Here is a 12,122-nt window from a genome sequence, read left to right on the forward strand (position 1 = left end):
GAGGAGGAGGAGGAGGAGGAGGAGGAGGAGGAAGGAGGAAGGATTTGCCCCATCCAACTCTGAAGCTCTATTAAGTTCATGGGTCTCAGAGCAGAGACCTTGAACCAACCATCAGGCTGTGTGTGTTTCCTGAATTCTTCTGACTACATTGGCAAGAGGCTTCTGCCAAACGTCACGGCCAGAAGGGATGTCGGGATTTTTCTTAGTCTTAGCTCTTGTTGGCCACACCCTCCCCTTGGCCAGATCACCTCAACGGGCCCTGATCTTGGAACAAATTCCATTGCTTCCTCTTTCTCTCCTTCCTTCCTTCCTTCCTTCCTTCCTTCCTTCCTTCCTTCCTTCCTTCCTTCCTTCTTTCCTTCCTTCCTTCCTTCCTTCCTTCCTTCCTTCCTTCCTTCCTTCCTTCCTCCCTCCCTCCCTCCCTCCCTCTCTTCATTCATTCAGTCCATCCCTCTCCTTCTCCTGGGCACTCCCTCTCTGCAGGCTCCACATTGGGATCCAGGAGGAGGAGCCCCCACTACCAGGTAGGGAGCTCCATTTTCTAAGGCCTCTGCCCTCCTCATAGCCTCTGAGCAGGAGGAGAGTCGCCCCCCCCCCATCTGGAGTGGTTCCTGCAGTGTCCTTTCACTCAGCCTCTGCTTGGGCCCTCCAGTGATGGAGGAAGCCCGCTGACCTTCTGGATAGGTCTCCTGGTGGTCCCTTCCCCTCAATGACCCTCAGTTTCCTCATCTGTAAAATGGACCTGAGGTCCCTAGAAGCTCTCATTCCTTGATCCCTGTGCAGATGAGGGGAGCCTGGGCTTGGAGCTTGGAGAGGGCCGCACTCTCCAGGAGCAATAAGGCGGCCCCATTTTTGTCACCCCCCAGTCCTTTTGGGGAGCAGGGGCACAGTGAGCTTCATTTTACCGGGGGTGGCACGGAGCAGGAAGTGGCGCTGGGCTAGCACCCAGGGCTTTTGGGGGGCACCGAGTCACCGAAGCTGTGATCTCTCGGCTGGGCAGACGCTGTCCCACGGGCCTGCATGTTCCCTGGCCCACAGAGAGCGGAGCCGGAGCCCGGGGCCCTTCTGGGAGAGGAGCCTGGCTGCTTGGCTCTGGCCGGGGGGGCGGGCGGTGGGCCCTGGGTGAGAGGACGCCCACCAAGTACAACCGCGGGGGATTGGCCGTGGCCTGGGTGGAACAGGGAAGGAAGAGGGCTGGAAACCAGCAAACCACAGAACAGTCTGCATTTATTAGGAAATGGATGGAAGATGAATACCCTGAAATTACATTGTGACCCTCATTAAGAAGCGAACCCCCAAATCATCCCCAAGTGATTCTGATTGCCAGAAATCCTAATGCCCAGAAGTGTTTCCTACGCCAGCTCTGATCTCCGTGCCCTCGGCCGGGAGGACGTGCCGGGGAGAAGCAGCCCCCTGGTCCCCCGCGGGGCAGCGCCCTGAGTGCTCAGTTGGCCTAGGAAGCCCAGCAGGCCTGCTGCTGCTGCTGGGGGGGCCCATGGCCATGTTGGGAGCTCTCCTTTCTAAGCCCAGGGCCCCCTGTGGCCCAGAGCCAGTGGAGGTGGGACAATCTGCCTTCTTTCTCCAGCAAGAAACCTTTGGTTGTCAAAGTCTGGCTAAGCCAGCGCCCCCCCCCCCCCCAAGGCCATCAGGAGGAACACGGGGCCCTTTAAGGTACTTTTGTCACCCGGACGTGAGGAGTAAGCCATCGCTCCCTGAGCCGAGGGGCTCCCCAGGACCCCAGCCCGCTGGAAGCTCCTTCCTTGGGAGAGGAGCAGGCTTGTCCTGAGAGCAAGGAGCCCCTGAGAGCCCCCCAGGCACGGGAAGGGCCGGAGGCCGGAGGAGCCCTCTCACATTAGGTCCCATTGGTTTTCCCAAAGGAAAGCCTTTTGGGAGAAGAGGAGGGGGTCGCTCCCTGTGACCTTCCCCTCGGGGTCCCTGGCTGGGGGCCCAGGCCGCCACCAGCTGTGCTTGGTATCCCCCCAGCTCAGAGGCTCAGGGACGCACAGGAGAGCAGGGCGGGGCGCCTGCAAATCCAAGCCCCCTTTCCAAGGAGCCACTCGGGACCCCGAGAACGCTCCCCACTTTGGGGTCTTTTTGGATGGCGGGGCTCTGCTACTTTTCTAGCCCCGCTATGGGGGAGGACGGCCCAGGCCGACATTAGGATGCCCGCTGCTCTGCGGGCAGGCCGGCTCAGCTCTCCGGCCACGCGTGGTCCTCCAGGCGGGTAAAGGGGGGAGGGTGGGGGAGGCAGGCTTCCGTGCCCTCCCTTCCCGTTGTCCCCCAGCCCGCCTCCACCCCGGGGGCCGGGAGCCCAGAGGCCTCCCTCAGGAGGCTTCGTCCGGCATCCTCCTGGGGACGGTCAGCTGTTCATAGGTGGGGAGGGTGTTATTGGCCAGGAAGAGCTCGGGGCCGGCCCGCTGGGAGGACCTCCCGCCATTGCCGCTGCTGCCGCCGGCCCTGGGGTCCCCCTGCTGCAGGGCCACCAGGTGATGGAGCATGTCAGTGATGAGGTTGAGCTTCTGGTCCATCTGCATCACCTGCAGGGAGAGAGCAGCCGTTACTCAGGACCCGCGGGGAGGAGGTGGGCCCCCGAGAGTCAGCTCCTCCCCCCACGACCCCACAGAGGGAAGGGGAGCCCCCGTGGGACAAGGATGTGCCCCCAAAACCTAGGCGTCGGCTCCACCCCCAACGGCCTCACAGAGAAAAGGGGAGCCCCCATGGGACAAGGATGTGCCCCCAAAACCTAGGCGTCGGCTCCACCCCCAATGACCTGGAAGCCCGCTGGAGCCCCACAGAGGGGAGGGGAGCCCCCGTGGGACAAGGATGTGCCCCCAAAACCTAGGCATTGGCTCCTCCCCCAACGGCCTCACAGAGAAAAGGGGAGCCCCCATGGGACAAGGATGTGCCCCCAAAACCTAGGCGTCGGCTCCACTCCCAACGGCCTTACAGAGAAAAGGGGAGCCCCCATGGGACAAGGATGTGCCCCCAAAACCTAGGCGTCGGCTCCACCCCCAATGACCTGGAAGCCCGCTGGAGCCCCACAGAGGGGAGGGGAGCCCCGCAGTGGAAGCTGAGGCGCTGGGAAGCCAGGAAAGTCCGAGGGAGAAGAGCCGGGGGCCGGGGCAGAGTCCTGAGGGAGCACCACGGTCGGAGGGCGGGATCCGGAGGAGGGGGGCGGGGAGGAGCGGGGAGACTCCCGAGGGGTCAGGGAGAATGGGGCGCCTTTGGCCACTAAGAGATGGCGGCAGTTGGGAGGGCGCCGTGCCGATGGGAGCCGGGCCGCCAGGGGCTGGGGAGGGAGGGAGGGCCGAGGAAGCGCAGGGGCTCTCGCAGCCGGGGACTTTAGCCACCAAGGGCATTTCCGTCTCCCATCATCACTCGGGCAAACGGGGTTGGGGACTCGTGCAGGGTCCCGCGGCCAGGAAGGGCCTGGGGAAGGATCCGAACTCTCTCCATCGCTCTTCCGTGGGATCCTGGGTCCTTAGCACGGTTGGTTCCCGAGCGGAAGAGCTCACTGGAGGATGTGGAGGTGTATGGGACTGTCCAGAACCTCTCGGAGGGTGCCGGGTCGGGGCAGCGAGGCCGGGTCTGGGCCAGGCTTCTGATGCCCTCGGACCTTCCTGCCGGGCGATGACCACAAGGTCCCTGGTCTGCAGTGGGGGGGGGGGCCCGAGAAAGGCCTCGGGGGTTCGGTCACCCGCTCAAAGTTTTCTGGCTTAGCTGAGCCGGGTCCACCCGAGATGGGACAAAACGCTCCTTCCCTTCCCTCCCGTCATGGAGAGCTGGGCAAGAGCCCCGCAGTCTGTGGCCTGCTGGGGGCGGGGGCTCCGGGGTCCCGGAGAAGGGGCTCCAGATGGCCGGGAAGCCCCCTCCCCCAACAAGCCCCCTTGGAGACAGGGGTGGAAGGGGTGGACTGCGGGCTCTTCTTCTGACGGGGTCGCTCGTCACTGGAGGGACCCCCATTTTCTGTGGCTCAGTTTTCTCATCTGGAAGACTAGAGGATTTCTGAGGTTCCTCCCAGGCTACAGCTGTGGCCACATGTCCTCGGACCCCCTGTTCCGGGCCTGTGGTCCCAAAGTAAGGAGCCGTAACCACGAGAACCCCCCGGAGTGGAGGCCGGAGCCTGCCCTGCCCAGGAGCCGGGGGAGCCCTGGTTGAGCGCGCCCTGCTTGGACTAAGTGGCCCGAGTTCCTTCTGGGGGTGAGAGCTCAGGTTCGGTGGTTTTCCAGGGTGCCAGTTCTGGGACGGGCCCCACCAGTGCCGCTGGATGGGGGGCGGGGTGTCGAGGAAGCCCTCCTGGGAAGGGGGCGGCCTAGGAGAGTGGGGGTGAGGGCAGTGAAGCAGGACTGATCCGGGAGAGCGCGTCCAGGCTCGGGGCCAGATCTGGGTGACAAGGGGGAGCCCAGTGGCCCGTGACTTCCAGAAGCCCCCCGCAGCTTCAGGGCCCCCGCCAAAGGTGGCAGCGGGCTGGAAAGGAATGCTCTGAGTCATCCGTCTGGCTGCTGGGAATGTGGGGCCGCCCCGGCCCCTGGTTCTAAGGAGCCGCCCCGCCGCGTCCACAGCGAGGAGACCGAGCGAGGCCCTGGCCGGGCTGAACGCACGGGGCCCCGCGACCCCCGAAAGGGGAGTGGAGGCGCCGCCAGCCGGGGGACACCCCGCCTTCCCCTCTCCCAGGCTCCTCCATTTTTCAGCGCAGCAGAGATAAGGCCCCGGCGCCCCGGGGGCCACAGAGCACTCCTTGAGCCGGGGCTGACAGACTGGCGGGTCTCCGGGAGGCTCAGGCCGCTGCCCACGTGGGCCCGTTCTGGGGCGGCTCATGCTCTGGCAGATGCCTGAGGCCTTGGGGGCGGGAGAGGGCTGGGGCGGCCTGGCTGGCTGGGAGGAAACTGGGGTCCCCTAGCAAGCGCCAGCCCAAGTGGGCAAGGCTCGCCCTACGGTGACGGCAGCTGGCCGGGGGAAGCCCGCCAGCCGGTGATTAGTTCTGTGTCAGCGGGCAGACCCTGCCTGTCTGCCGGGGCCGGCCAAGGCTCCGCAGGCCTGCGCTGGAGCGGGTGGGGAGGCTGGGGGGGCGGCCCTGGGGGCCAGAGGGCACTTCTGCCCAGATTCCTGCAGTGCTCTGCCCCAAGGCTCTCCTCCCTGTGACCAGACCTTCCTGGGCCGGACCTCCCGCTACCACCAGCTTTCCCCCAGCTTGCCCGGCAGCCTTTCAAAGGAGGAGGAGCCTCCCTGGGCCTGGCAAGCCTCCCTGTGCCCAGAAGTCTCCCCGTGCCTGCTCTGGCCCCTTCCCTTAAGGCACAGCATTCTCTTGAGGGCACTGCCCAGCGTGGGGGGGTCGGCTCTGTTTCCCGGCCTGTCCTGGCTCCATCTCACTGCCTCAGGGGTTCTTGGAAAGGCAGGGCAGGGCAGTGGCCAGAACATCAGCCCGGAGCTCTGAAGACCTTGCTTTGTGTCTCCACCGTCCCAGTTAATCTTGGTGTGACTCTGAGCTCCTTAAGGGCAGGGATTACCCTCACGACATCTCAGACCAGCCTCCCCGGGGCCCTGGTGCTGCAGAGGGCCGCCGCCGCTGCCAGCCGCTCCCGAGGGGCCCTCGGCACCTGCTGACCTGCGTGCGGGCAAGGAGGGCCCCGGAACGGAGGACTGGAAGGGCAGATGGGCTCAGGAGGCTACAGGGTCACTGTGGGACCCACGGCACATCAACAAACCAAGAAACAATCTCAGGGGAGCCCCCGGGAAGTCCCAGGTCCCCCGCACTCCTCCCAGGCCTATCCAGCAGTCACCGCGAGGCTCCTCCTGTGCGCAGAGTGACGTCGGGGCGCAGCAGGAGGCGGCTCCGTGGGCAGACAGAGGGCTGGTCCCGGGCTTTGTGCTGGGGCCAGGAGCTCAGATGGGATTTGTGGTTGGGTTGGTGCTGACCCTGTTCTGTCTGAGCAGAAAAAGAGGCTGACATCCATGCACTCCAGTGGCGGAAAATGTCATGGAACGGGAGGGCAACGGTGTGTTCCGGAGCACTACAGAATTACCCCAAAGTGGAAACTTCAGAGAAGCCGGGAGGATGCAAAGGGGGGCAGCAGCCCCAGGGAAACGGACCGGAAAATCCCAGCCAAAGCCCGGAACTGACCGGGGCCTAATGACGGCCGCCGGGCTCGGTCCGGACACGGGATCAGGTGCTGCCGGAGTGGGGGACTGGGGGAGCAGGGCCGAGGCCGGGCCGGGTGGAGGCCATGGGGGGCCGGCCCCGAGAGTGCTCCCAGCAGGTCTGAGAGACGAGACCTCTTCGCTCCCAGAAATGCGGGAAGTGGAACCGGCCTGTCCGGCCAGATCTCGGAGCCGCGCCCCAGCCCTCCCTGGCCATTCGACGATTATCAACTGGCCCTGGAGACAAGGCCTTCTTTATGTCCTGAAGCGGCTCTCCAGATTAATAAGCAGATGACTTAGCCGGCTCCCAGCAGAGAAAGAAAGCAATTAGCAGGAAGAACGGCTAGTTAGCGCTCTCCCGGCGGCTTCGGGTAATTAGACCAAAGGCACCGGGCCGCTGTTTGATGTGGCCACCGGGCGGTTTTCTAAAGAAAATCTGGAAAAAGCATCTTTCAAGGGACGTGTCTGTCAAAAGGGGCCGTGTCAGTGACTCCGAGCGGAGGCCTCCGGGAGGCAGGGCCCGGGCCGGGGAGGACGCCTCCAGCTGGGCCGGCCGGCCCTCGTGGGGACGTGGGAAATGGCCCTTCCCCAGGCCTGAGGTTCGGGGGTGACCCGGGAGTCCAGAGAAGAAGGGGAAGGCGGTCTGTGGCAGAGGGGGGACACAGGTGAGGGGGTGAGTGTGTGAGTGTGTGTGAGAGTGTGTGTGTGTGTGAGTGTGTGTGTGTGTGTGTGTATGTGTGTATGTGTGTGTGTGTGAGTGAGTGTGGGTGAGTGAGTGTGGGTGAGTGTGTGTGTGTATGTGAATGTGTGTATGTGTGTGTGAATGTGTGTGAGTGTGTGTGAGTGAGTGTGGGTGAGTGTGTGGAGGGGCAGGAGCTCTTTAGAGGGAGCCAGGTCTGGGGCTCTGGCTGGGAGGAGACCCTGGCTGAGCCCCCCAAGGATTGCCTTTTCCAGCCCAGTCCGGCTCCCTTGTTCGTGCTGTTCTGTGGGGAACAACCTGTGGGACCCCCGTATCCAGGCTGGGAAGGAGGCTCAGGGGCTCGAGAAGGGCTCCCCCCCGGCCTCTGTGACAGGACACGATTGGGACCTTATCTAACCCCTCTCTTGGGGTCACTTAGGTTCCTTATTTTGGGGGGAACAAGGGGAGAGACGTCTCTGGGGGCACCCGAGCCCCTCGGCACTCCTGCCCCTGGACACCTCAGCTGGAGCTGGGGGATCCACACAGATGGGTGCCCCAGAGTGCCCTCGGGTAAGGGGCTGCACAGACCCCTGTGGCCAGGAAGAGGGGGCTGGGGAGCCGAGCAGGGGCGGGGGGTTGGCTCCCCAACTATCTGGTCCCCTCCAAATGGCCAGCCGGCCCCCTCTCCTACAGCCTTCCCTTAGCACCTGTCGATGCCCGCCCGCCCCTCTACCTTTCCTCCCCGGCCCCCTCCCCCTGGGCTGGGAGGTGGGGGCCCTGACCTCGAGGCCACAGGAGGCTCTCTGGGAGCCACTGGCCACCAGGGGCTGGTCCTGACTGATCCCATTCTTGCCTGGAGTCTGTGTATCAGAGGCCGGCGAAGAGCTTTCCGTGGGCGCCAGTGACTTGAACTTGGCCTTTGCCCGGCGGGCTGAGCCAGTTCTCCTGGTGCCCACTGGGAGCGCTCTCTAGAATGCCAGGGGCCCCAGGGGCTCCGCGAGCTCCCACCCAGCTCCCCGAGTCTGCAGAGTCTGGCGTGGGGGACGTCCCCGGACCGTAGCTCTGGGCCCTCTAGAGTCACTGAGCCCGAAAGGGGCCCGGAGGCAGCCGGGCTCAGCCAGCCCTGGCCCCGGGCCCGCCTGGCTCCGTCCGCTTGCCAGCCCAGAATTGGGCAGGGCCGCCTTCTTTGCACCATCCCTGGGAGTTCCCCGCTGGGGCTCCCGGGTCGTTCTGCCTGGCTGCCTGCACCCTCCCCTGAGCTTCCTTGGGCCGGCGGGCCGGAGCCCGGGAATGCCGCCCTGTGGTCGTCCCTGGCCCTCAACTGCAGCAGAGGCTTGACCCTAAGCACAGGCGGGCCGGCTCCTCCCCTGGGCCCCTCCAGTGCCGGGGGCAGAGGCTCCGATTGGCCAGGCCGGCCTCCTGTCCCTGGGGGGCGGTGATGAAAAACAATGGGGGGCAAAGAAGGAGCTCCCCAAAACATCCCCCCACCGGTGCTTGGTCCAGAGGATCAGAGAGGTTGTGGCTTTAGGCAAGTCTTCCACTGAGGGGTCCCAGGCAGGTGTGTGTGAGTGGGAGTGTGCACTAGAGAGACAGTGATGGGGAGGGGGAGAGAGAGAGACTGGGGGGGGGGGGAGAGACAGACAGAGACAGAGACAGAGACTGATAAACAGAGAGAGATATAGAGACAGAGAGACAGTGATGGGGGAGGGGGAGAGAGAGAGACTGGGGGGGAGAGACAGACAGAGACAAAGACAGAGACAGAGACTGATAAACAGAGAGAGATATAGAGACAGAGAGACAGTGATGGGGAGGGGGAGAGAGAGAGACTGGGGGGGAGAGACAGACAGAGACAAAGACAGAGACAGAGACTGATAAACAGAGAGAGATATAGAGACAGAGAGACAGTGATGGGGGAGGGGGAGAGAGAGAGACTGGGGGGGGAGAGACAGACAGAGACAGAGACAGAGACAGAGACTGATAAACAGAGAGAGATATAGAGACAGAGAGACAGTGATGGGGGAGGGGGGGAGAGACAGAGAGACAGAGACAGAGAGACAGAGAAAAGACAGAGGAGAGAGACAGAGACACACACAGAGAAAGAGAGAGACAGAGAGACAGTGATGGCGGGAGAGACAGTAATGGGGTAGGGGGAAAAGAGGGAAGAGGAAAGGGAGAAGAAGAAAAAGAAAAAAGGGAGAGAGAAAAGAGAGAAGGGGGAGGGGGGAAGAAGACAAAGGTCATGGGAGCTGAGCGGGAACAAGAGCGGGACAGGAGCCCCGGACACACCCTTGATTTCTGGGCGGGAACACGCTGGATCGGGGGTGACTGAAAACCCCGAAGGACTGGGCCGCCAGGAAGGCCGGGAGCCTGCAGAGGCGCCAAGGAGGGAGAGCCAGGGCAGCTCGTGCCACTAGAAAAAAGAAATCAGGGTGCCCAGGGCCAAAGCAAACATGGGGCAAGCCCGCCTCCTCCGCCCCCCGGCACCCCCTGAGTTCTTGACCCAAGGTGCAGCTCCCCCTCAAAGGCGGACTCTGGGCCACCTCTGATGGAAACGGGCCCCTCGGGGAGGCCCAGGGACAGGTAGAGGGGCAGGGGAGGCGGGCGGCCCTCAGAGGTGGGGGACCCTCACTGGTTGGCCCCCAGCTGCCTGAGCCCAGCCTCCCCTGCCCCTCTACCTGTCCCAGGCTACCCACCTTGGGTCTCCCCGAGGGGCCCGTTTCCATCAGAGGTGGCCCAGAGTCCGCCTTTGAGGGGGAGCTGCACCCTTGGGTACAGAAAAGGGGGGCTGAGCTTGTTGGCCATTGTTTCCAAACCTGCCTTCCTCCTCCGGGGATCTGGGGGGACCTGCCCTGGGCCTCCCTGGGAGCTCGTCTGGGAGGGGGGCAGGGCGAGTTCCGCGATGGACAAGGCGTTCTGAGCTCCGGGTTGGTTTCTGCCCCCGGTCCCCGGCTTCAGAGTCTCCCGAGGGCCGGCCTCCCCTGGGGAGCTCGGACTCTGGGTCCCCTCGCCACAGCTGGGGGAGGGGCTGCCAGGAGCCATGGAAAGCAGGAAGAGCTTCTGGGTCCCAAGGAGCCGGGGAAGGTGGGGGTGGAGGAGCCAGGAGACCAGCCTGTGGTTCCCGGGGCAGTGGCCGGAGACAAGGGCCTTGAAGGCCACAGAGCCCTTTGTATTTGCTTCTGGAGGACTGGGGAGCCCCAGGAGGTTACTTGGGAGGGCAGTGCCAGGTCAAGGAGATGGGAGATTTCTCAGAGCCCCTCCTGCCTTTGGCCCCTTTGGGAGAGTGGAGACGCTTAAACGTGTCCCGGGCCCAGAGGACACTCCCGGCAGTCACTGGGTAAAGCCCCGGCCCATCGGGAAGGCAAACATTGGGGAGGGCGGCCCCCCTATGTCAGGCAATGCTGCTTCCCTGCAGAGGCTCCCACTATTCCTGCTGGGGGGTTTCTGCTTGGGGGGGCTTCTTGCTGGGGGGCTTCCTGCTCAGGGACACCTGGGCATAGAGGGGAGAGCCAGGAGCAGGCCACAGCCGGGAGGGCTTGCCTCAGGCCCCCTCGTCCCTATGGCCCCTCATCAGGGGACGGACGGGTCCAGGCCCCCTCGTCCCTATGGCCCCTCATCAGGGGACTGATGGGTCCAGGCCCCTTCGCACACAAAGGGCACCTGCAGGGATGTGCCACGCTCCCCGGAGCTCCCTGGGCACAGGCTGTTCTGCAGGCATCCCCCCCACGTGCCCCCACACGCCCGGGAGTGACGTGCGCACACGCGCCGAAAACCGAGAACAACAAGGACAGAATTACTCCAAGGAACAAGGGCAGCGGCGGGAAAAGAAGGGGCGGGGCCTGGATCGGCAGCAGGCTTCCTTCCCATCTCAGAACCCAGGTTTTGTTCTCAGTGTTCCCATCTGTAAAGCGGGCGTGAGAATAGCATCTCCTCCCTGTGTTGTCCCGAGCATAAGGGGAGATCACACTTGGAAAGTGTTTAGCACAAGGCCCGGCACACAGCAGGCACTTAATACATGTTCGCCAGCCAGCCGATCCACGTTGCTTGTATGGTAACTACTTCCAAAAGACTGAAATGCAAATAACGGTTGCTTATGCGCCCCAACATTTCCCCTGTGTAGGTTAAAGAGTCAGAAAGAGTCTACATGAGCAGCTCAAAAAGAGCCTTGGATTTAAGGGAACGTCTACCTTGACAAGTGCAAACACAGGACGGGGAGAACGTTCCTGACAGCGCACGATGGGGGGGGAGGGGGGTCGTGTGCTACCCAGACGTCTTCTGCCTCTACTTTGGGAAGATTCCTGTGACGGGAGGACCGGCGGGCTTAGGGGGGCCCGGGTAATGTCACAACAGAGGAGAGTGATTATATTCTAACAGGCAGGACCCTCCCGCCTCACTGAGGTGGGCGTGGAAGGAAAATAAAAAGGGGGTCAGGGAGCGATGGCGTGCTGTGGAGACCGCTGAATCCGGATCTGGTTTTAACAAGTTATGGCTAATACAAAATGGGAAATGGAGGGGAGAGAGGACATGGACACCGACCAAAATCGTGGCATACGGACGTTTCACCAGTGCAAACCAAGGAAACTCAGAGCCCCAAAGAGCTCCAGTCCCCAAGTAGCTGACTTACTTTTCAACCCGAGAAAGATGTTCACCCAGGGAGCCTGGATTGAGTAAATTAACTTATTTATAAAGCTTCACGGAGAAGGATCAAGCAAGATTCCCCCTGATTCCATATGACACATTCCATCTGAATGCCGGTACCACGATCCAGAAAATGTATTTGTAGGGAACGGGCAGGACTTCACAGGGGATAACCCTCACCCCGCTCTACTCCACGGCAGACCACATGTTATCCTCTTACAATCTACAATTGTTTGAAAAAGATTGGGTGTAAGATTTCATTTAAAGAAAAAAAAAAAGCTTCCCTAAGAAAAATCCGCAGGATCAGATGGATTCACTAGTGAATTCTACCATTTAAAGAACAATTAAATCCAATATTATGTAATCTATTTGGGAAAACAGGTGGAGTCCTACCTATGGGACAAATATAGTGCTGATTCCGAAACCAGGAAGTCAGTACAAAGAAAACTATAACCCAATTTCCTCAATGAATATTTTTGTACAGATCTGAAATAAGATCATAAATATCGTACACCAAAACTAGGTAGGATTTATACCAGGAACATAAGGAAGGTCCAATACAAGGACAAATATCAGCATCTCTGAGCATCTCAATAACAAAAGCAACAAAAATCAAATGATATCATCCACAGACGCAGAAAATTCTTTGACCTATTCCTATTAAAACACC

The 12,122-nt window shown here is 61.9% G+C and overlaps 1 protein-coding gene across 1 annotated transcript in view; it reads right to left on the minus strand.

Moving 5' to 3' along the window:
- Nucleotides 1-1,210: 1,210 nt before the first annotated feature.
- The window catches only part of KCNQ1 (potassium voltage-gated channel subfamily Q member 1), a 214,734-nt gene continuing 203,822 nt past the window's right edge, over nt 1,211-12,122 (minus strand). Inside the window, exon 16 of the mRNA XM_074272375.1 lies at nt 1,211-2,537. Coding sequence (XP_074128476.1) covers nt 2,325-2,537 — 213 coding nt within the window. The 3' untranslated portion in view covers nt 1,211-2,324. The remainder of the gene's footprint in view (nt 2,538-12,122) is intronic.

The sequence above is a fragment of the Sminthopsis crassicaudata genome, chromosome 6, assembly GCF_048593235.1.
Source record: "Sminthopsis crassicaudata isolate SCR6 chromosome 6, ASM4859323v1, whole genome shotgun sequence".
Taxonomy (NCBI): domain Eukaryota; kingdom Metazoa; phylum Chordata; class Mammalia; order Dasyuromorphia; family Dasyuridae; genus Sminthopsis; species Sminthopsis crassicaudata.